General features: G+C 36.2%; 1 protein-coding gene across 2 annotated transcripts; it reads right to left on the bottom strand.

Annotated features, from left to right (window-relative positions):
• Positions 1-1,458: 1,458 nt before the first annotated feature.
• Positions 1,459-17,474, bottom strand: LOC149836878 (transportin MOS14-like). Of its 2 annotated transcripts, XR_016432070.1 has the most exons (11): positions 17,264-17,474; positions 16,952-17,029; positions 16,789-16,851; positions 16,060-16,107; positions 15,817-15,963; positions 13,378-13,509; positions 12,828-12,868; positions 12,238-12,329; positions 3,481-3,623; positions 3,123-3,325; positions 1,459-1,478 (listed from the first exon to the last, which is right to left on the bottom strand). XR_016432070.1 is itself a non-coding variant. In XM_090007170.1 (9 exons), the coding sequence occupies exons 1-9, from the start codon at positions 17,402-17,404 to the stop codon at positions 6,086-6,088; spliced, it is 810 nt and encodes a 269-aa protein (XP_089863296.1). In that variant the 5' UTR covers positions 17,405-17,474; the 3' UTR covers positions 6,074-6,085. The 2 variants fall into 2 exon arrangements, 1 of the variants encoding a protein (XP_089863296.1); XM_090007170.1 differs by lacking the exons at positions 1,459-1,478; positions 3,123-3,325; positions 3,481-3,623 and adding an exon at positions 6,074-6,153.
• Between the last annotated feature and the right edge of the window lie 6,959 nt (positions 17,475-24,433).

Here is a 24,433-nt window from a genome sequence, read left to right as displayed (position 1 = left end):
TCATTTTATTTTATAAGTCATTGGTTTCATTGCTTTATGAATTCAATAGTTATTAAGTCGGTCCATTAGATCTAGTTCATGTCATTTAGTTGTAGTGAATTTACTTAATTTTAATTTACTAATAGCGTTAGTTCAGATAAATTCTTAAACTGATTTTTAATTAGTTTGTTTTAACTCCAGTTCGGTAGCTTAGTAGCCAATTAGGTTAATGTTTAGTGTCTTATTAATTTTTGGAGGTTGCTAGCTGAATAATTATTTTTAATTCTTAATTTTTGGATTAGACTTTCCTTATTTTCTTAGTTAGCTTGTTGTACAAGAGTTAGTTCTTGTTATTCAGTTTGTTCCACTCTTTTGTCTTTTAGTAGTTTAGTATTGTTTAGTTTAGACATGTGTTCTTGCTGAATTTTTAATGAATTAAATCTTAGATCTTGTTTAGTTCTTACGTGCAGTGAGCCCTCAAATGTACTCTCAAAAGTGTCCTCTGAGGTCCCTTCAAGCCCTCAGAAGTACTCTCAGGGAGCCCTTAATCAAACCATGCAAAAGTGTTCAACCTAGAAGAAGATCAAGGAGATAAAAGACTTGAAGCACTGACGACTTTTCTCTTATTTTTAGATTAGGGTTTCATTTATTTAAATTTATTTGGGTTTGTAATAAGGCCCTTATTCATTTGTTTGATGTCTTTCGCAGAGGGATGCACTCTCTTCCCTATTTACTTAATTAATTGATTTTTATTTTTTTGGCAATAAAGAATAGTTAATTGTGTGCTTGAATACTTTTATATCAAAAAAAAAAGGAGAGTAAGGATGGAAGGTCAAGGGAGAGGGAGGAAATAAGGTCGGGAAAAGAGAAGACCAGGTCGGGGCTTGGATATTGAGGCGCACGAAGGGGTAGAAAGCAGGATGGATGCCATTTTGTATTATTTTTTTTTCTTACTTTTGAATGTTTGAATGGCATCTCACGTAGACGTCTGTCTTGCATACGGTTGTGGGTAACATCCCATGGATGGTAAAGGTCGATTGCATCCAACGATTGTTAAGGACATATGATGGCAGTCATCATTTGTGAAATATTTTTAACGAAATGTGAGGCACACTTGGCCTCAATGTTTTTGCTCAGGAACTGGTTTACTTCACCAAGTTGACAAGATGTCACAAGTTTCAGCATCTCTTGGCAGGGTGCCCAAGCTAGGTATACTCTCCGGTGGGCTAAGGGGACTTTAGGTTTTACACCAATGAAACTGGTGAGGCTATTTTTTCTTATTTATTTAAAAAGAAAATTGAAGAATGCTTGAGCTATGACACTGCCGATATATACAACCAATAATAATAAAAGGAAAAAAATAATACAAGATGGACTACGCTTTATTAAGTGATACATACTATGATCATAAAATAGTTCAAACAGTGTCACTAAGATTCTGAATGGTTTGCTGCTCTCTTGCTGCCTGCAACCCTTGAAGCGGCATTTCCTCAGAGCACCTGCAACAATATATAGCGTGAACAATTTTCGACACTGCAGCCAGTAATAATACGCAACAGAACAGTAATTGCTACGTAAAATCAACCAATTCGCCAACAGCTTTCTTGATCTCATCATCACATCACATCTCGTGTAACATCATATCTACGATTTCTGTCTAAATCGGCGTGTTCATGAAGTTTGTCAACTCTAAATCTTTTCCTTTTTTTTTTATAGTCCAAGGAAACATCACCCCCAAGTCACTGACCGCACATTGGCTGGCCTCCGGTAGGTAAAACCCTAGAGGTTGCTTTGACCTTGAGCCAAGAGATGCCACCGGTGGGTTTTGAACTTGTCACGTCCCATCAACTTGCCGACAACTCGACCCTACCAAATGAGTAGAGCCCTTCTATAAATCTTTTAGACTATTATTGTTATTACCATCTTGACAAGAAGAAGGAAGTGGGTATGCTGCTTAGATCTCACTATGCCTTGAGGATGTATGCTTTATTCACAATACTATGTAAACGCCTCACGCCTTTAAATACCTTGTCACATTTAAATGGAGGGTCCAATCAATTTTTTGGAACCACCGTCTTTACGAGCATGACATCGATGATAATATATACCAATAAGCTAAAAATTTGTTGTTCTTACAAAGAGAATATATATATATGGGTCCATGGTTAAATTAGTTTTTCAGCCTCTCCGATGTTTTTTTATGTGGTTTCGGCCCTTTAAATGTGTCGGGCATGGAAGATTTATTAAGAATCCACAACTGAATGATGTGTTTTTGATAAAAAAAATAATGTTTGGAGCCTAAAAATTTTACGAGTAATGGGTCGGTGCGAAATCGCGTGCTAAATTGGTTTTTCTGACTTTTTTCATTTTATATTGAAAATCTGACCGTACAGACGTGATCTATGTACTTTATTTTATAGGGATCACCTCTTGAAGCATTTGATTCCATCACATGGGTGGGTTTCTATAAATTAAGTTCAAAAAATCAACGATGAAAAATCTTTTTAAATTTTCAATCCTCCAAACATCATTTTTTTCATCGAAAACGCATGAAACAAGTGTAGATTCTTAATAGATCAACCATGCCCAACACATTTATAGGGCCGGAACCACATAAAAAGCACCGGAGAAGCTGAAAAACCCATTAAGCTTGCGGTTTAGCACCAAATGCGTTTAGCACAGACCCATTATATATATAAATATATATATATATAGAGAGAGAGAGAGAAATCGAGTCATGTGATTCTAAAAATAGATCCATTTTAGCACCAATCGACTCTTTTGCATTTTAAATTTTTTTTTCTAACAGAACCTATGATTTCAAGAAAATGAAAGAGGAATGTTGTGAATATACGATGGCCTGCAACTCTGTTCAACACGATCCAAATTAGGTTAATGGGCCTAACGGACAGGCTGTAGGTTCTGTATTAGACCCGGACCAAACCCGAACCAGGCCTAAGCCTAACCCTGTTTGACAACGGTTGAGGCTTGACCAGGCCCGGCACACACATTGTCCAGCCCTATCTAGTTGTAGCAAATGGCCAATTCATTCACCATCAAATGATCAATAAATTACTGCACTCTTTGAATTGATGGTGTTATTATTATTTATTTTGGGGGCAAATCGATAACAGAGCTAATACCAAGAGCAGCGGTCAGTGCTGGGGTTTTGGAGGGCTGCAAGGCAACTGGCAGACACAAAAGTCATTGCTCTCACAGTAGCCAGTGCTTCCAATGTAGATTGCAGGGCAGTTGACATGGGCGCACTTCCAGTCGCTGCATGGAGGAGCCACCTGCTGACGCATCTCGCACGGTCCCTGTGGCTGAGCTAAGCACCTCCAACCACCTGCAGAACAATCACCAAACAAATAAGATGAATTTTTCTTTCTTTTTTTTGTTTGGTTTATCACAAAAAACGAATGCTGATCTTATAAAATGGACCAACCAAAGTCACTAACCCTCACCCCCTTCTGTAAAGAGAGAGAGAGAGAGATTGCTTACCTTGTGAAGAGAGAAGCACAAGGGCCATCAGGAGGAAAAAAAGAGAAGTTGGCTTCATCTTTACCACCCAAGAATGCATACGCGAGTTGATGAGAGAGGAGACTGGCAGGACTGGTATATAATGCCTCTCATGGATTTGTTTCCTAAACAATGAGGGTGAATATTTGGCAACTGATATAATATATAAAGCCTAACACGATGAGATATGAGATGCGGTTCTTTGTAGTTGAGGAAACTTCCTTCTTGCATACCAAGAAACTATATCTTTATGAAGTATGGACGTCCATTTTTGCCTCATACTGCACCAATTCGTTGCAACCAGATTCCTTTTATATAATTGAAATATTTTCATAAAGATAAAATAAGAAGAAACTTTCTTTTAATGCACCTGGTGTTCAGATTCGTAAAATAGGCTCGGCAAGATGAATATGAACATTATCTACTCGGCTCTGATCAACTCCTATAAGCTCGTTGGGTCATAAGAAATACATTTTAGACATTTTATATGTATTTTTTATAATTTTATTTCTTTCAACTAAAAAATATTGTATTTTTTATATGAACAAGCTGTCTCGAACTCAGCTCACTTAACTTGGGTTGATTATGTGCTTGAACTCAGCTTCGCGCGTCACAAGAATGAGCCAATCTTGAACACTTCAAGCTCACCGTATAGAGCTCATTTACGAGCCCTAGGGGTGTGACATGAGAGAGAGAGAGAGGTGTTTCCAAACAACAGTCCACATCACAAAGATTCGTGGACTTGGGATTTGAGGACACGTGATGCAGGTTCAACTTGCAAGTTAGAAAAAAAATACTCAAAAAGTGGGTCACAAGGTTTTAGTATTTTTTTTAAATAAATAAAAAATCTTCTTTGATATTTTAATATTTTAAATAGAATTTGGATGATGAACGACATCCAGGTGCTTTGAACAATTTTCTGTCCAAGGCGCTTTGGACCTGATCTGCTCTTATTCTACAGAGGTAGCAAACACCCCACGCAGGTTCTGACGAGAATTGAGCTCCAGCAATGGGTTGGACATGTGCACCGTGGGTTGGCACAAACTGACCAATGGAGCTCTTGCTATGCAGATCCACTCTTTAAGTTTCAGGTGACTTGTAATCTGTGTCACAGTGACACGCCATTTAGAGCCGTTGATGGAGTCTGTATCTCTTAGATGGGTCCCACATTTTTTTTTGAGTCATTGATGCCAGCAAAATGAACTGCTGAGAACATAGGTTCATCCATGGCATTCTGGTTGCATCAGGGTGAGCTAATCTGTCAGAGCCCACTCTGACCTAATATGCACTCAATCATATTACCCACTGTAAACTTCACTTGAGAACCATGAGTTATATGAGAGTGGGTCCAAAAGACACCTCCATCAAGTGTGATGTGCAATGGTGATAATTTGAAAACTGCCAGTTTGTTTGAGATAAGTAAAATGGTTCAGCTAGGGATTTACCACTCCCACTTCTGCAGCTGAAAAGCTGAAATTAATACTGAAAGAGCAGTCTATAGGACGACACTTTTAACGTAGTTCAGCCTCAAGATGAGAGCCTACATCCACTATTCTTTCTCTCTCTCATGTGATAATAAGAGAGAGGGTTTCCATTGATTTTATAGCCTACAATGCAATTCTGATCCCTTTATTCAAGGGATTTGTTACGGAGAGATTTACACGATGATGAGAGTTATCTTCAGTAGTTTTATATTTTTAAAACTCTCCATTTGCGTCATCCTTATCTTTTCTTCTTTTACCATATGTAGAAGACGTCAATGTAGTAGCCGATCTAGACTTTGGGTCCGGGTCCGGTTCATGATATCGTCTAACACCCCCTCTCAAGTTCAATGTTTCTTTTATCACGCTGAGCTTGATGGCTAGAAAACTGCGTCGATCCTTGGCAATCGTGAGAATATCTGCAATTTGATCATGAGTTGAAATGTACTTGATACACAATTCTCGCTTTGCAAGCTTATCTCTGATGAAATGAAGATCAATCTCTATGTGTTTGCTCTTATTATGAAAAACCTAATGTGATGCTAGACAGGCAGCTCCAATATTATCACACCATACCAGAGGTGTTCTGAATTTGGTGATTTCAATTTCCTTTAATAGAAACTTCAGTCAAGTGATTTTTGCAATAGTATTTGCTAAAGCCCGGTATTCGGATTCTGTGCTAGATCTTGAAAATGTTGACTACTTCTTGGAACTCCATGATATCAAATTTGTTCCAACATATATAGCATAACCGCTTGTGGATTTCCTGTCATTGGGGTTCCCTGCTCAGTTAGCATTTGTATAGGCATTAATAGAGTAATCTTGAGATTTCTTAATAGAAAATACATGATCAATAGTCCCCTTGAGATATCTGAGAATCCTTTTGATCACCTTCCAATGCTTATCAGTGGGGGCGTGCATATATTGACATACCCTGTTTACAACAAAAGATATATCTGGTCTATTAAGAGTGGCATATTGTAGAGCTCCGACAATGCTTCTGTAGAGACTTGGGTCTTTAAAATTTGAGCCTGACTTTGCTGATAAGGGAGGAGATACGGCCATAGGAGTATTCACAGTTTTGGCTTCTAACAATTTTGCTTTGTTTAAGAGTTCTCCAATGTACCTTTTCTGAGATAAAGATATTCCTTGAGAGTTTTTTTTACTTCAATTCCTAAGAAAAAATACAGATCTCTAAGATCTTTAAGAGAGAACTCCTGTCCAAGCCTGCATATGAGATGATGAACAAAATCTTTCGAATTTCCAGTTATTATAATAACATCAACATAAATGAGTGCATAAACAGTATGTTTATTATTTTTAAGAATAAATAATGAATTATTTGTTTTTACCCCTTAAAGCCAAGTTGTTGAAGAAAAGTATTGAGTCTAGAAAACCATGTGTGTGGAGTGCTTGTTTAAGACCATAAAGAGCTCTTTGAAGTTTGCAAATATAATCAGGATGTTTGTTGTCTTCAAAACCTTGAAGTTGAATCATATACACTTATTCCTCGATATACCCATTTAGAAAAGCATTCTGGACATCAAGCTGCCGCATATACCAACCTTGATCAATGGCCAGAGAAAGCACATGTCAGTAGGAGGTTTCACGATAGGACTAAAAGTTTCGAAATAGTCAATTCCTTCCTTTTGACTATAACCCTTTACAACCTGGCCTTATGTCATTCTAAGGTTCCATCAGCCTTTCTTTTGATTTTATAGATTCACTTGCATCCAACAATATGATGTTCCTTGGATCTAGAAACTAAGATCCAGGTGTGATTTTTTTTCAATGTCTCAATTTTCTTTTCCATGGCAGAGGTCCAGTTTGAATCTCTTATGGCTTCTTCAAACGTCACATTTTCTTTATCGTGAAACAATGAGGCAAGTAAAGTTTTCACCTAGATATTCTTTATGAAACACTTAGATAATCTCACCCAGATTTCCTATTTTTTTTATTCCTTGATTTTCCTGTTAAGCATCACACTTCCTGTTTTGCATTCATTGATTTCTTGTTTACTTTATTTGATTTTCTATTTGTTTTTTTACAGCATCGCATTTCCTGTTTTTCATTCTTGTGATTTCCTGTTTTCTTCATTAAAATTCTTGTTTCCTTATTCTCGATTTCTTGCATTTCCTATTTTTTTCCTGTTTTGATTTTTAATTTTTTGTTTTAATTTCATCGCATCTGATTTAGTTTCCTCATTTCCTGTTTTGATTTTTAGTATAAATCTGCATCTGTTTTTAGTATTGTCTGTAGTAATCGCATTTTTAATTTCCTATTTTTTTATCTTTTGATTTCCTATTTTACATTTCATTAATTTCCTATTTTTTTACATTCATTTTCCTATTTTTCAATACATTCATTTCCTATTTTTTACATTCATTTTCCTGTTTTTCCTAATATTCCTTCATTTTCTGTCATTATCTGATTTGAAGCAATTAGCATTTAATACAGTCTTACTGGTCATTTAGATTTCTTTCATATTATATTTCATTGTTCAACATTTAATTAGTATACTTTGTTTAGTATAGTTTTTATTTCTCTCTTGTGTTGCTCCTATTTTTTTGAATTGTGCAGGATCGCACGGAGTGGAGCGACAGTGATCGAGTGACACAGAAGCACAAGCATAGAAGAATTTTTGCTTTTATTTTAGAATTTAGGAATTTAATTCTGGGTTTGTAATAAAGTCTTTTTAAGCCCTCTGCGTAGAGTATTCATTCATTGTAATAGCTAAGTAGCTTAATTTTTCTCATACTTTTCATTTTGGCAAGAAAGAGTAGTTTAGTTGTATGTTTGAATACGAAGTATTCCTGTTCCCTGAGTTCGACCCGATCTCTACCACTAGTGAGAACCGGTTTTTATTATTTGATGCTTGGTTTTCACATTGCTTTCACTTAAAAATCTTTTCAAAACTACAATTTCTTCAAAAGGACATCAAATTTTTGGCGTCATTATCGGAGAATGGCGATATACAGGTATTCACTTTATTGCCTAGTATTTGCTTTTCATATTTAGGCTTAGAACCACGCGTGTGCATACCGTAGAGATGAGCTTACTTTTTTGCACAGCCCACCCACTAGGATCCCCTTAGAGGTGACTATGTACGATTGGTACCGTGCACATAGATTTCATTTTTTGCATAATCCTTGTTGTATGCAACTGCGTGGTGTTTGTTTATTTCTCATTTTTGTTTACGCGCTTTGTGGTTTGTGTGGTTTGGCCGCTAGTACATTAGTTAGGTAGAAAACCTGAAATTAGGACATGTGCTACACCGGTCTACTTTGAGGTGTATGCAAGGGCGACGCTCGCTTGACCCCGAGCTGGTAGAGCCGATTGACGACCCAGAGTCCCTGATTAGGAGAGCCCAGAGATCTACAACTATGGCTGAAGATCAGCAGATGATTCATCCTCTTAGGGAGTACTTCATGCCCAACACCTATACTCCCGCCTTCTGCATCACGAGACCTGATGTAGGAGCAAACCACTTTGAGATTAAGGCCAGTGTAATCTAGATGCTACCTTCATTTTATGGCCTTAGCAACGAAGACCCTTACCGTCATCTTGATGAATTCCTCGAGATTTGCTCGATTGTGCGAATCAACAACTTTGGAGATGGCGCATTAAGGTTAACGTTGTTTCTGTTTTCCCTCAAAGATAAAGCCAAGCACTGGCTAAAGGCCCTTGAGACGGTTCAGATTATCACTTGAGACGTTATTTTATTGATAGTTATTCTCATTACACTTAGATATTCTTTATGAAACACAAGTCTGAAGTTTTCACCTATTCCACAATTTTCATGCTTTTGTTCAAAACAACTTTTCTACCAATATCTTGCATTTTCAATGTGATGAAAGTGGACTTTATTGATTTTCTCCAAAGTAATGGAATAAAACATAGAGTGTCTTGTCCACATACGCTTCAACAAAATGGGATTGTTGAGAGAAACATAGACATATTGTTGAGACTGCTATAAGTATGATGCATGGCAGCAATCTCCCTATTAGCTTGTGAACAAAAGCATTTCATTCGGAGGTTCACATTATAAATCGCCTGCCCATGACAGTTTTACAAAATAATTCCCCATATTTCTCACTTTTTGGAATTCAACCTGATTACTTGTTATGTCCATATTAATGATTCTTTCATAAATAGATTTCAGCCAAAGGCTTCCAAGTGCAAGTTTGTGGGATATGCAGATGATTATAAAGGGTATCAATGTTATGATCATGTGACTAGATGTATTAGAATTTCAAGAAATGTTGTTTTTGATGAGAATGATTTTGGTGATGTATTTTTCAATCTCTGCCAACGAATTCCCAGAGCAGAACTTTATCATTCATGGCTGAATGCAAATTTATTTGCGAATATCAATGGTGATTGCTCATCACAGTGTATTCAGGAGGCACAATCTGTTGATAAGGATGACATCAACTCAGGTCAAGTATGCTTATCTCCATTTGGCGCTCAAGAAGGTGGAGCTTCACATGTTGAAGAAGGTGCAGGTCAGCAACCCCCTCATATTGATAAATTCAAAGGGTATATCTATGTGAGAAAAGAAAAAGATTCTCCTCCTGTTCAAAATGTAGAACAAGATGATCATGTGACTGAAGATAACGTGAGAAGGTCGGCTAGAATCAGACATCCTATTGAGAGGTGGGTTAGTTATGAAACTTTTTTATGAATTTTCAGCTATTTTTATCTCAGATTGATGAACCCGTGGCATTTTACTAAGTTGTGCAATTAAATAAATGGATTGAAGCCATGAATAAAGAAATGGAAGCACTACATGAATGCCAAACATGGGAAATTGTTCCCAAACCCACTGATAAAAATGTTGTTGATTCGAAGTAGGTTTACAAAATCAAGTACAAACCTAATGGCACCAAAGAACGCTACAGGGCGAGACTTGTTGCAAAAGGGTCCACTCAAAAATATGGTCAGCATTATGATGAAACCTTGAGTCTTGTGGTAAAAATAGGGACAATAAGAATTATATTATCTCTAGCTTTTGATCATGGGTGGACATTGAGTCAATTGGATGTCAAGAATGCATTCCTTCATGGAGATTTGAAGGAAGAAGTCTACATGGAATAGCCCCGTGGATATGCTGAAGGAGACCCAGGGACACATGTATGCAGACTAAGAAGAGCCATATATGGTTTGAAGCAGGCCTCGCGCTCGTGGTTTGAAAGTTTCTCCTTGGAAGTACAAAAACATGGGTTTTGTCGATCTCTCTTGGATCATTCACTATTCATCTTCAAAAGTGAAGGTAAAATTACCTTGTTGTTGATATATGTCGATGATATTATTGTTGCAGGAAACTCAAAGAATCATATTGAAGAAATAAAGAGACTCTTAAGTCAGAGGTTTAAGATGAAAGATCTTGAGGATTTGCGATATTTCCTTAGAGTTGAAGTGGACAGAAAGGATGATTACTTGACTCTAACGCACCACAAGTATACATTAGATTTGTTGAGAAAGTCTGGCATAAAAGATTGCAAGCCTTTATCTATGCCAAGTGTTTTACATTAAAAACTCAGTTCACAGGATGGAGCTCTACATGGATCCTCCAAGATATTGAAGTATAGTTGGCAAGCTTCAATATCCTACCTTTACTCACCCTTACATTGTTTATTCAGTCAACCAAGTGTCATAGTTCATGCATGAACCACGAAAAGGGCACATGGATGCAAACAAGAAAATATTGAGGTATTTGAAAGGTACAGTTGGAGATGGGCTTCTATATAAGAAAAATGGGAAAAGTAAATATATGCATAACATCACTGCCTACAGTGATGCAGATTGGGCAGGAGATCCTAATGAAAGAAGGTCCATTTCGGGATATTACATCTCTCTTGGGGAAAATTTGGTGTCTTGGAGTAGTAGAAAACAGGAAACAGAAAGCAGTGGCCAGATCAAGTACCAAAGTTGAATATCGATCGATGGCTGCGACAACTGCTGAAGTTACTTGCAGAAGGCATTTTTTGAATGAGTTGGGGGAACCGATCTCAAAATCTACTTTACTACGTGACAATCAGAGTGTCATCAAAATATCGTTTAATCTTATTTATCACAGTAGGACAAAGCACATTGAGATAGATCGGCACTTCATCCGGCAAAAAGTTGAAGACAAAGAGATTGAACCTCACTTCCTTTCTACAGAAAATCAAGTGGCAGATTTATTTACAAAAGGGCTGACGAAGAACAGATTTTGGTTTTTAAAGGGCAAGTTGTCCATGGTACAGGACCATGCACAACTTGGGGGAGGCTATTAAAGTATCGTGATAATGGGTTGGATCAGTTTGGATTTGGTCTAGATCCAAACTGTATATTGAATGTATATTGTGTGGGCGTGTTTATTGGGGCATACTTGTAACATTGTTTATGTTGTAGGACTATTATGTCCATTAAAATTATTGTATCTCTTATGTAAAGGAAAGGAAATAGGTCACGTATCATCTAAGAGAAGACTTGACAGATTCAGCCCCAAAATCCTGTGTCCTGTTCTTCTTTGCTGACTGGTTCTGGTGCTATTTCAAAATCTAACAGTTCGCATATTCTAATGACTCTCTCTCTCTCTCTCTCTCTCTCTCTCTCTCTCTCTATATATATATATATATATATATATATATAGGCTAACCTAGTGGGTTCCAAACCCCAGTAGTGGAAACTCATAGGGAGAGGTCGTTTTGACCAAATCTGAGCCTATGGGTTCAGCAGGGTCAAAATAGTAGGAATCAACCTTGAAACATATTTTCTCGACATAAAATTAAGATTTTTCGAGGGTTGACAATTTGGATCACTCATGGCCATTGATTTTTCAAACCCTAGAAAATCCAACATACACGTCAAAGAATTGTGATCCAAGGGGCAGTTTCTACTAAATCAAACATGCAGATCACATCTGGAGGGTCAGATACTATGTCACATGGATACTCCACTTCGCCTCCCGTTCCGTACTGTATCCCCATATCCTTAACCGTATCCATGTGGCATAGGTCAGGTATGCAAAAAAAGTAAAATTAAAAAAAATTAAAGTTTTTAACTAGGGTTTTGGAAGTCATGAGGGTAGCAAACATTATCCCATATATATATATATATATATATATATATATATATATATATATATATATATATATATATATATGTGTGTGTGTGTGTGTGTGTGTGTGTGTGTGTGTGTGGATAGAGAGTGGATATAGAGTGGATATCATGCACATGTTCAAACTATGAGTTGCAATATGATATAGCATACCATTTACAGCAGCATCTGATAAGGAGTTGGACCTCAGACAAGATAGAGCAGAAACAACCAAGGGATGAGTAGCAAGTGTAGAGGCTGAAATTCTGAAAAGAACCAAGTACCTCTGAATCAGTTTTGCATTATGTGAATAGAAATAGATCCTTGCAGAGACAAGTGGTTCCCTTGAATATTTCCATGGCAAAAATGATAAAGTAATTTGGAAGTTAAAATAACACAACAGATACATCCAAACACAGGCATTATATGCATAAAAATTTAACCATTAATGCATCAACAGATCAGAGTGAACAGAAATCATCCTTCTACATAAACACATTCATCAAAATTTTAGAACGAAAAAAGAGTGAAATGAGCGACAAGTAGTTAACATATGCATGAAATAAAGCAGAAAACGGAAGGGAGGAAAAAAGGAAACTATTAAAAATCCTGGAGGCATGATCCAGAAGATCAAGACCTGAAAAAGCATATAAATCAGCATTTCAAAACAGGTAGCCACTCCCAATGTATAAACCTGCTAAAGCATGCATAAATAAAAGGACACAGATGATGTAGTTACAAGAACACAAGTCCTGAAAACCTACCCATGGTTTAATCTTAGCCAAGATGCAAATGCTTCTAGGACCTGCCATTCAAATGGATAAACATTAACACTCTTGATGAATAACCATCTCAAGCAACAAAATGAACAAATGCATACTAACAAAATAGCCCCAAAGGCACAAAGATATACTGCTAATTCAACTGCCATAAAAAAAGAATTTTTTTCAGAGGTAACAGTTTCAAACCCATACAGGGCCAAGAACTACAGCCCACTTTCAGAAATTTGAAATAAACCAAAATTCCCAATACGCCTTAAGAGTTGACAATAAATAATCCAAAAGCTTGCAGATAAAGCATGATGTGCCAGTACGGTGTACTGTCACTACCAACTCTTAGCATTTTCATCTCAATGCACATGTATGCACACACACACAAATGCCAATGTAAAAAATCCAATTAAGGGTCAAAATTAAAGTACAAAAACACACATGTCCGAACTGCACACACACATATAAAAGGGCATGGTAGCCTACAAATGCTATTCCAGTCACCATTTTCTAGAATAAAATGAAGTTGCCAAGGACCATTTACCTGCTCCTGAAACTTAGTATCATTCAGGCAATACGTCAAAAGATCAAGGGCAACTTCAATGGATGACACAAGCTTATTTTGAAATTGACGCCGTCTCTCTGGACGAGCTGCAATCTTGTAGCTAAAAGCTTCCTAGTCAAAGGAAAAACAACACAAGCTCAAGTAACATAAAAAGGCAAAATGCCCAACATGGATAACCACATTGCATGTGTCTCCATTATGCACAAAATAAATTGGAACTTTTCTCATCAGTTATACAGTTTCAGATCTTGCATTTATACGATATATGAAAACTGCATGTTACATGGAAAATAACGCTACTTGCTAGTACTGTATTATCTAGTGGAGCCACCAGTTTTTCGACATTATTTTGAATTTTTTGCAGATCAAGCCTTATGGATATGATTCAAGAGCCTCAAAAATCAATGGCCACAATGCACCAAAAATTCATGATAAAAAATCTGGCTTTTTACTTGAAACAAATCAATCCAGAGTGTGTATCCAAATAAATGAGCCATGTTGAATGCATCTTATTAGATGAAGCAGATAAAAGCTCACAACTATGATTTTTTGTTAGGTAGCATGGTACCATTAGTATCACATATTTTCCTACACATGCCCGTAACCTATAACCAAAATGCAAACAAAGCACCGCGGTAATAAGTAAAATCAGCTTCCTGTTTTCTAGGTGAAACACAACCTAGAATCCCAGAAGAGTGTGGACATAATTCCAATTACAAATCAACCCAAACAAGGAATTGTCCTACATTAAGGTTCATGACCTAAGATAATGCCAGATCCCCACTTCACATTCAGTTTTAAATGAGAAAATAACAAAGAACAGTTAAACTGCTAAAGAGTACTTGGTGTTTGACTGTCAGCAGCAAAGTGAAATACTTATCCTAATTTAAAATGTGGCTGAGAATAATATTTTTCAATGGAAATAGAAAATAGCAGACAGAATGAAATTTTGTATGGGCTTCAGAAACTAGTACTCTTGAAGTCTTGATTACAGGTTATAGGATATTTTCCTTTTTCTTTTTCGAGGAAAAAAGAAGAAAAACTAGATCAAAGATTCGTGTGGAGCTACAAAAAAAATTCACTCAAAGCAATTAGATGGAGAAAGGAGCCAATCAAATGAATCAGCTAGCAAAGTCTAATGTCAGCCAAAAACTAGAAGAAAGAGTAAAACCACAACAATTGCAAGGCTGATGTCGGCTACAACGGCAGCCAGAATGAGCAAGGCAAAGAGAAGGAATAGGAACAAAAGAAAGCATGACAAAAGCTGAAATATGTTTGCATGAAGAGAGTTGACCTTCTATGGCTTTTGTGTCTCTGTCACAAGGACACTTCACGTAGCATGTGTATCCCATGTTGACATGACATGACACTTGGAAACTTCATGGATACAGTCAAATCAGTTTCACACACACATTTTGTATTCACTTGAGTTCTTTTCTTTTAAAATTTGTCATTAATTATATTGCATTTCAATTTTTAACTAAGTTTCATTATTCAATGTTCCTAATTATAGTGATTTAGAATTATTATTTTATACACACAGACACATACATACATCTATGTGTGTGTGGTCATCCCGTTTCCTAAATTTTGAGAATTATCATATCATACCAAGCTTATCTGCATCGTGTCCCATTCCCACATCCACATCCATGCGCCATATTTTTCTCTTTGGTATCACTGTCATTGACTCTTGCACTTAGAGAGAGAGAGAGAGAGTAACAATACAAGCAGAGCACTAGAGCACTTTAACTTGATTTGCTAAGATAGCCCCAAGTATACAAGAATTAGAACATAACAAAATATATAACAAACACAATGATCAAACAGAAGTACAGCAATACAGCGTAAGTTCCAGACATCACAGAGGACATCAGTTAATAACAGCATGATGACATCATCATTGACTGACAAGTAGCTGACTGACTTCATGTCATCACATTGAGCTGAAGTATTTCCCCTTACCAGTCAGCATATGCATAAATAGATATAAATCAATGTCTAACAGCTTTTGAAATCAATATTCCTAAGAGAATACCTTAGCAACTTTTGAAGTTGGGGTAATACAAGAGCTTTATAAGTTAAAAGGATCCAAAAATAAATATAACCCTCTTATTTAAAGAAGAAATGTGTTAGATAAGAAAAAAAAAATGACTGGACATTTTAAAGGTCGAATGATATTTTCTAGTTTTGATGGGTTAACAAAAAAAAAAACTGTTACCCCCTTGCTTTTTCTTTGACATGTGTTGACTCCCCACCCCCCTTATGTGTAACAAAACCTAGCCCATGCAAAAAATCTGCCTGAGCATGACATAGGAAAATGTGAAAAAAAAATCAAAGAGGACAGCAAATGCCAGAAGGGTACAAAGCAAACTGGAAATTCTTCAGCTTAGCTGTCATAGCTTAAGTAAATCATACTTGTGGTAAGATGGCAAGCAGCTCCAAGAAGCTTGGTATATAGTCTGGACTGGAATTCATCTCTTCTCTTAGCCAGTATAAAGTCCCATCACCACCCCAGTCTTCCGCCGGAACATGAACAGCCAGAGAAGCTAATGCTACACAAATCTGTCAAGGAAAGTGTGGACTGATAAAAATTGCTGGTTAAGATAAGGGGTTCTGGTCTTCAAAACATATGTGAAAGCAACCACTATAAAAATCTACCTGTGTTCGTACTTTTGAGGGCCCATTTGAGAATTGCTTAAGTAAAGCCTGCATCAAAAAGAATAATTATTGGTAAAAACTGAATGCAACCAACAATGTGAAGAAAAACTTCCCCGAAGCATATTTTGCAAAGAATATAAAAGTGAACAGCCAAAGAAAGTTCAGCCCATCTTCGTAGGCTGAAACTTTTCTCCGTTGCAAATGTGCCCAAAGTATACATTGTCACCCTTATTGAGTTCTCGATAAGCACAACCAAAACCTAACAAACTCACGCATAATTCATCCTATGACGCAACCATAGCAAGACACATATGTTGAAGAGAATACTCTATGGCTATATTTTTATCATGAAAAATAAAACTACTGTTACCCCTTAAAGTGGTGTTTGGGTGCACCCACTTATCCAGAAAAAAGGGGATAAGCAGGAAAATCGCTTTAACATCTGTAATAGAATATCTCGCATTCTCCCATTCATCCTGATAAGTGGTTGCATCCAAACACCGCCTAAATGGAATCAAAACATAATTAAGAAACAATACAAGAACAAATCAAATATAGTTGTCTTCCATGATGCAGCAGCATAAATGACAAACATCGATAAAAATCAAATTTTAAATGACCATCCCAATTAACAAGTTTTACTGCCTATGCAAGTAAAACCAGCATCGTGAATTCTCAACTGTATTCTTCTAAGCAGATAAGTTATCTACTTTCTATTGTATTACGTACACATAAGGAGTCACGTAAAGGGCAAAAGGCTGCAGCAGGAAGCTCCTCAAAGTCCCGTTGGACCTGCCAACATACAGAAGATTATCAAGGAATAAAGTTAGGCCACACTAAACCAATACATCAAAACTTAACACAGTTCAAAAACATAAGTGAGCCGAAATACCTTTGTTTTTAAAGTCTGGGAACAGAAGATGAGAGTTTCTAGGTTGCTATTCGCATCGTGAAGCAACCGATCAGAAACCTGAAATCAGGTACCACAATTAAAATAATCATTGTGTTTTCGTGTACCCAAAACAACTGTTTTCTCAACAAACTCGATCAACAAGATTGCGACCCAAAATAGCAATTAGCACAATGTACAATAACCGTGAGTTTGACTGATCGTAGACGCTAAAACCCCGAGAAAAAACGGGGTAAATCAAGATTGGGAACAAAGAAAGAAGAAAATGAAACATACTGGGGGAGAAGGATTTACCTCCCAAGCAAGGATGTTGTGTTGGAACTCCTGGAGCCAATGATTGGCTTGGTGGCGAACGCTGGAGTCAGGGTTGTGGTACAGTGCGGTTAGGGCTTCCACTAGCGTCTTCTGCACATCTGCGGAAGCCATGGCTGGCATTCCCCGCCCACCCGAAAGGTCTCTCCGTTGGGAAAATGGTTTCCTTACCCTCTTCTATTATTTTCCCTCTGCTCTGGATTTCTCAACACCTTTGCCGCTGCTCGTGATCACTTGCGCACTATTTTTTCTCTTTTGTTCGTTTCCCTCTCTTCTTCACTAAAGAATCCCTCATCAGATGCCGTTTGAAAAAACCAGAGATTTAGAGATTTCGAAAGGGAAGGTCAGGTGAAGGATTGTATAAAAAAATATTTGTCGTTCAGGAAGAAGGTAGGCACACAAACTTTTAATTTCTTTTACACGGACACGCCGGTACGCACATGCATGACACTGGTACGGTACGTCACAGTGGAGCATAAGATCCAACCGAAAACCTACGAGGCAAGGGGGTAAGCTAACGCAGTTTTATGCTGCCAAGACAGCAACTGTAAGTACAAAAGGCAAAGCCAGCACTGTTAGGTCTCTGATTCTGAGGGTGGTTTCTCCTAAAAAAACCAAAAAAAATAAAAAACTTAAAACCTAGTTATGAAACTAAGCTGTGCTGTCAGCAGAACAATAACAAAAGCTGATTTTTGACTCAAAATTTAGTTTACACCCAAAACCTAGTTTTGTGCATCATCCAAACAGTACCTTAGAAGTTAACATCACCGGTTACTATGCATGAGTTACAAATTGGGTTTGGTTATGTGTTGGAAATGAAATTAAGTTGGGTGCTTCTAAAAATGCACCAAAACCTTATGCATGCCACATTATGATGTAAGGCTATCAACAGGTCAGGTATTTGACTCAATTTGGGTTTGAGCTTCAGGTATCATTTGTAAAAGACCCAAATGACCCAAACAGAGGGTGGTCAAGCTTGGCTCCTTGTGGTAAGCGAGCCAAACTCGAGTTCTTGGCGAGTTGAATTAAAAGAGCCAAGTTTGAGCCAACTTGTTTGCCTACAAAGCATGTTTTTTTAATTTAATTTAATAAAGTTGAAGTCTAAACATATAGACTCAATCTCGATTTTTCAGGACATTTAACAAAAAAAAATGAAATATGCTATTGAATATTAAAAAAATAACTTGATAACCATATTCTTAATAAAAGTCCACTGAAGAACTCAAAATGATAAAAGGTGTATGCAAACTAACTGGGGCTTTTCAACTATAAAGAATAACAAAATTAATTTGTACATAAGGCTTGTAAATTGCTGGAATAGTATAGGGTGAAGTCCCTCTTGGTACCTCACTCTATACTTTTGAGATTACTAAAAAAGAACAACTTCAATCTCAAGTGCACACTTAAAGAATCTGGTAGAGAGGAGAGAGGGTAAGGGAAGAGAGAGAAATGAATTTCAGAAACGAGGTTCTCAGTTTTTTTACTTCATTTATAGATTTTAATTAGGGTTTTGCGAAAGTTTTAGTGATGTGTGGTTATAATTAAATCATTAAAATGGAGGGATGAGATAAGACCCAGCCACTCCCTCTAAAAATAGATTTTTTAAAGGCTATGAAATTTTCAAAAAAGAAAGTGCATGCATGACAAAAAAATTGCTTTTTTTTTAATTTTCATAAAAATGGCAATATGCCTTTTTGTTAGTAAAAAGTCCTTAACCAAATATGGACAAGTCTTAGGATTCTACTCCTAAGATCCCCCTCCCACACAAGAAAGGGTGCATGAGATGAAGAGCCTGTCATGCGATTTTCAAGGTGTTCTCCGCTCCCATGAGCAAATGGCATTGGGGAGGGACCTTCTTGAAAACCGACCAACCTAATGGATTGGGTTAGTTTGGTTATGAACCAACTCCAAGTCCGTAGTTTAGTTCAAAAAAAACTTGTCCCAACATAATTTATATTTATATTTATATTTATATATATATATACTCTTGGTCGATTGTCTCCTTAGATCCAGATCCAATTGGGTCTAAATATGAGCCTGAAAAAATAGAAGTTAATCAATAAATTATTCTTATGTGTATTTTTTTATTTAGTTATAAAAAATCACCTCCATGATTGATTATACTTTGTCTGTGTCGTTAGCCAACTTAACTAATTTAATTCCAATTTTATAACTAATAATTTGATTTAATTAAAATTTAAAATTATCATCCATTACCACTGTACTAACTTCACAAGTCAGAAAAATCAAATTCTTTACATTGATTGATAAATTTTTTTTTAATTTTATAAATAAAAAAATGGGTTTTACATAGTTTGAGTATAGGTTTTCGCATGCAGGTAGCTAACACATGTGTGCATCCAATAAAAATCATATATTTAAATTCATTGCATTTAAGTTTTGGCATAATTTATACTAACTTATAAATTTTACCCATGTAGTTTCAAGTTTGGAACACTTGTTTGTATACATGTAGTTTTGAAAACATACGGGTTGGACATAAATGGGTTAATGGACCAGATGGATACACACATTGTTAAAGTATATTGTATGAGCTTAATGAAGATATATAGTTGTGTCTTAATTTGTGATCATGTATTGAGTCATATGTTATAATTTCATGTCACAATGCTAACATAGTTGCATATTATATTAATATGCTTGTATGATTATGATGATACCACATGCAACATAGAGGTATGATATGCAATATAATGTCATGGTATACAACTTGATGATGTATCTTGTTGTTATGTGCTTTAAGACATGTAATATAAACATGCATTTGTGGATGCTCACGAATGAGCTTGTGGTTCAAGGAACCAATGTAAAGCCATATGTGTTCGGATACGGCATTTGACATGTTAGTGAGCAACATATGTGCCTATTGAGGTTGCATACTAGTGCAACATTTTGTAAAAGCCATGTAATTGCACTATTTAAATGGTTATTATAATGTAAATGCTTAATTGCACATATTGACGTGTGATGAGTACATTATTGTGTTTGAGCATAGTGATTGTCCTATACAATGATGTATGATAATGTGCATGTTATAATTGAATAATGATTCATGGTAGTATGTATGTTTTAAATTAGGGTGCCAATGCCCTTGGGTTATAATGACTTTAATTGTCTAAAGTGAGGATGTCAAAGACCTGGTTAGGGTGAGAATGCCTAATGATATCAATGATTGAATAGGGTAAAGACGCTTGGTCATGAAAAGACTTGGTTAGGGTGAAGATGTCGGATGATACCAATAATCAAATAGGGTGAGGATGTTTGTTGATGTCATGCAATGATCATATAGGGCGAGGATGTCTCGTGTCGCCCCAAATAACAGGTTTATACCAGATTAATAAAATACAAATTGTGTGTAGGTGCAAATACTCTTAGCTTTGCCCTATACTTCGGTATTTCACTTGTCATAGTAACCACATGAAGATTTAAGAAAAAAATTAAACTTATTACAACATGTTTATGCACTCAAAAGTAAGTGGTAATATGGAAGATAAAAGATACCTCATGCATTATGCATTGGTTCATGTATCATGTGTGATGAAAATCTTACTTAAATTGGGTTATACACCCTACCATTTTATAAGGTTGATATGGGTTTGATTATGTTTTATTAATTCAGATGCATAATTATGAATTTTTTATTGTTCTGCGATATGTCGCATAAAGGTATTGATTATGCATGTTCAGTTGAATGCTTTGTGAATTATTTATTGCATTATATATGTTCTAGATGATGTTTGATTCTATGTATGCTTAGTTTTGTATATGTATGCATTATTATTGTGTTTATACTGAGACTTGATGAGTCTAACCCCTATATTACCATATTCAGGTAATGAGTAGGAAGCTAAAGCGATGGAAGGATATTGCGGATAGTGCCAATAATCTTTTCATAGATTTGTAATTGTTTTAGAAATAAAATATAAATTGACAACACTTGTTATTTTATCTGATAATGTTTATCAAATAATTTGATTAAATTCATGAATGTTATTGCTTTATTACTAATTAGATGTCGGATTTCTGAGTTATAACCGAATCATGAGTTAGACCCAAACTCAAGTCCAATATGAGAATTGGATCAAGTCTCAAGTTGAATTATCATACCTGTAACCCACCGGAAACTTTTAACCAAAATAAAAAAATAAACATTTATGTCATATTTTATTTTTCTTTGATAAATGGTTATCGTTCTTGGATGTCTCTTACGCGAACTTTGTTCTAGTTGGGCCTTAATGCATATACCGGTTAGAGCAATGGCATTGATAAAACCTTGCATAATTTGTTTTTTATATTTTCAGGTTAAATTTTTGGGGCATTACATTTGCGGGCGTACGTAAGTCTTGACTTTAAAAGAGTTTTTAGTTAAAAGAAGTTCAAATGATGTCTTCATGATTGTAAGGATTGTTGTAAATATATGAAGCAAACTGGCTAAGCTACAACTTTTAAATTCTAGAAGGTTCGCATATGGAACCTCAAAAGATGCATATATTTAATATGCAAATCTCCTTTGTTGGGATTCAACTTAGGGAGGTTCATAAATTTTTTATGTAGATTTTTATCAGATTGAGTAAATGTTTATGTGAATGTCCTTGTTATTGAGATGTTGCGACTTTTACATGACACACACACACACACACACACATATATATATATATATATACATATATATATCACAAACATAAGGAGGTTCACTTGTGCAAATGGTAAAAATGTCATAAAAAGACAACAATCAAAAATTTGGATATGAAGAGAAATTTGGCAATTTGTGAGGCATTTTCAAAATTGCATAATTTTCCAAGGACAATACGACCATTTCTTATATATATATATATATATATATATATATATATATATATATATATATATATATATATATATATATATATATATATATATATATATATATTGCAGAGGCTTTGAAGAAAATGAAATCAAGAAGGGCAGTTGGCCCAGATGGTATACCTATCGAGGCTTGGAAATGCTTGGGAGAGAAAGGTTTAGAATGGTTGACAAATCTTTTTAACAAGATTTTGCGGACAAATAAGATGCCTAATGAGTGAAGGATGAGTAATTTGGTGCCTCTATATAAGAATAAGGGTGATATACAAGATTGCACAAACTATTGTGGTATAAAACTCATGAGTCATACTATGAAACTTTGGGAGAGGGTGATTGAGTCTAGGTTGAGGAAGATTGTCATGATATCGGAGAATCAATTTGGTTTTATGCCTGGAAGATCAACTATGGAAGCTATACATCTTCTTAGACAACTTATTGAGAGAAATAGAGAGAGGAACAAAGATTTGCACATGTTTTTTATTGATTTGTAGAAGGCTTACGATAGAGTACCTAGGGACGTTCTCTGGTGGACAATAATGAAGAAAGGTGTTTCTCTCAAGTACATTAGTATAATTAAAGATATGTATGAAGAAGTAGTAACCAATGTCCGCACTTGTGGAGTGGTGACAACCAATTTTCCTATAACGGTTGGGTTACATCAAGGATGTGCTTTAAGCCCTTTCCTATTTGCTATAGTGATGGATGAGCTTACGAGATCAATTCAAGAAAATGTGTCGTGGTGTATGTTGTTTGCTGATGATATTGTTTTGATTGATGAGTCTAGAGCTGGGGTTAATGCTAAGTTAGAATTATGGAGACAGACATTGGAAGCAAGAGGTTTTAAGTTGAGTAAGAGTAAGACAGAATACATGGAATGTCGATTTAGTAAGCAACGAAGTAGTGATGGGAGTGTAGTGAAACTTGGTGAGCACGAAATACCGGTGGATGATTCTTTCAAATATTTGGGATCTATCATTCAAAAGTATGGAGAAATTGATGGAGATGTAAATCATAGGATAAAGGTTGGCTGAATGAAATGGACGAGTGCAACTGGAGTGTTGTGTGATCGTAGAATGCCATTGCGGTTGAAGAAAAAGTTTTATAGGACGACTATTAGGCCCGCTTTACTATATAGTACGGAATGTTGGGCTGTCAAGAAACATCATATTCAAAAAATGAGTGTAGCTGAGACGCGTATGCTGAGATGGATGTGTGGAAATACAATAAAAGATAACTTTTGAAACAAGGAGATATGTAAGAAGGTAGGCGTTGCACCCATTGAAAATAAGATGAGAGAGAATCATTTACGGTGGTTTGGACATATTCGACGAAGGCCTAATGATGCTCTAGTTAGAAGGATGGAGAAATGTGAAAATATATTAGTTAAAAGAGGTCGGGGTAGGCCTAGGAAGACATGGATGAAGGTGATAAGAAAGGATATGAATGCTTTGAACCTCACCGAGGACATGACATTGGATAGAAATGAATGGAGGAGAAGGATTCATGTGGAAGACCCATAATGATTTTCTTTGTTGGTTCATATCGCCGACCCCAATTGTTTTGGGATGAAGGCGTAGTTGTAGTTGTAGTTGTTGTTGTTGTATATATTCCATTTGTATAACTGTTTAGTTATACACTGCTGGTCTCAAGCCCAGATAAAGGAGGAGGGTTGCGGTAGGCCAGTGACAGCCAGCATAAAAACTTAGTCATACCCTATGAATATGAACCAATATGAGAATTTCGTTGGGGCGTTCCCTACTGAGCGACGCATTGTACTCTACAGGCCTAAAGACAATGATAAATGGGAAAGGGTTGCTAGGTCGTCGCCTAAAAGCGACGCGTCACACCGGCGCCCGGGTGTAGTGTCAAATAGGCAAGGGTTCCCTCACTTTGTTGGACGGGTGGGGGTAAAGAAGTTAGTCCAAGACCATAAAATTAGGTTAACCACTTGGAACATAGGGTCTTTAACCAGTAAGTTGGTAGAGTTAGTAGATGTTATGTGTAGGAGAAAGATTGAAATTTTATGTCTACAAGAGACAAAATGGGTAGGTGAGAAAGCAAAAGTGATAGGACCTTGGGGATATAAAATTTTGTATACAGGAATAAATAGGAATAGGAATGGAGTAGGGATTGTTATGAGTTTATAGATAATGTAATTGAGGTCCCTAGGAAGGGTGATAGAATTTTACTTATTAAATTAGTATTAGGTACGGATATTATTAATATTATTAGTGTTTATGCACCTCAAGTGGGTTTAGATGATTCCGTTAAGCGTCAATATTGGGAAGA

Source organism: Nuphar pumila, chromosome 5 (assembly GCF_984573655.1).
Source record: "Nuphar pumila chromosome 5, dmNupPumi1.hap1.1, whole genome shotgun sequence".
NCBI classification, from domain to species: domain Eukaryota; kingdom Viridiplantae; phylum Streptophyta; class Magnoliopsida; order Nymphaeales; family Nymphaeaceae; genus Nuphar; species Nuphar pumila.
The sequence above is the reverse complement of the archived record's forward strand: the minus strand, read 5'-3'. Positions and strand labels throughout refer to the sequence as shown.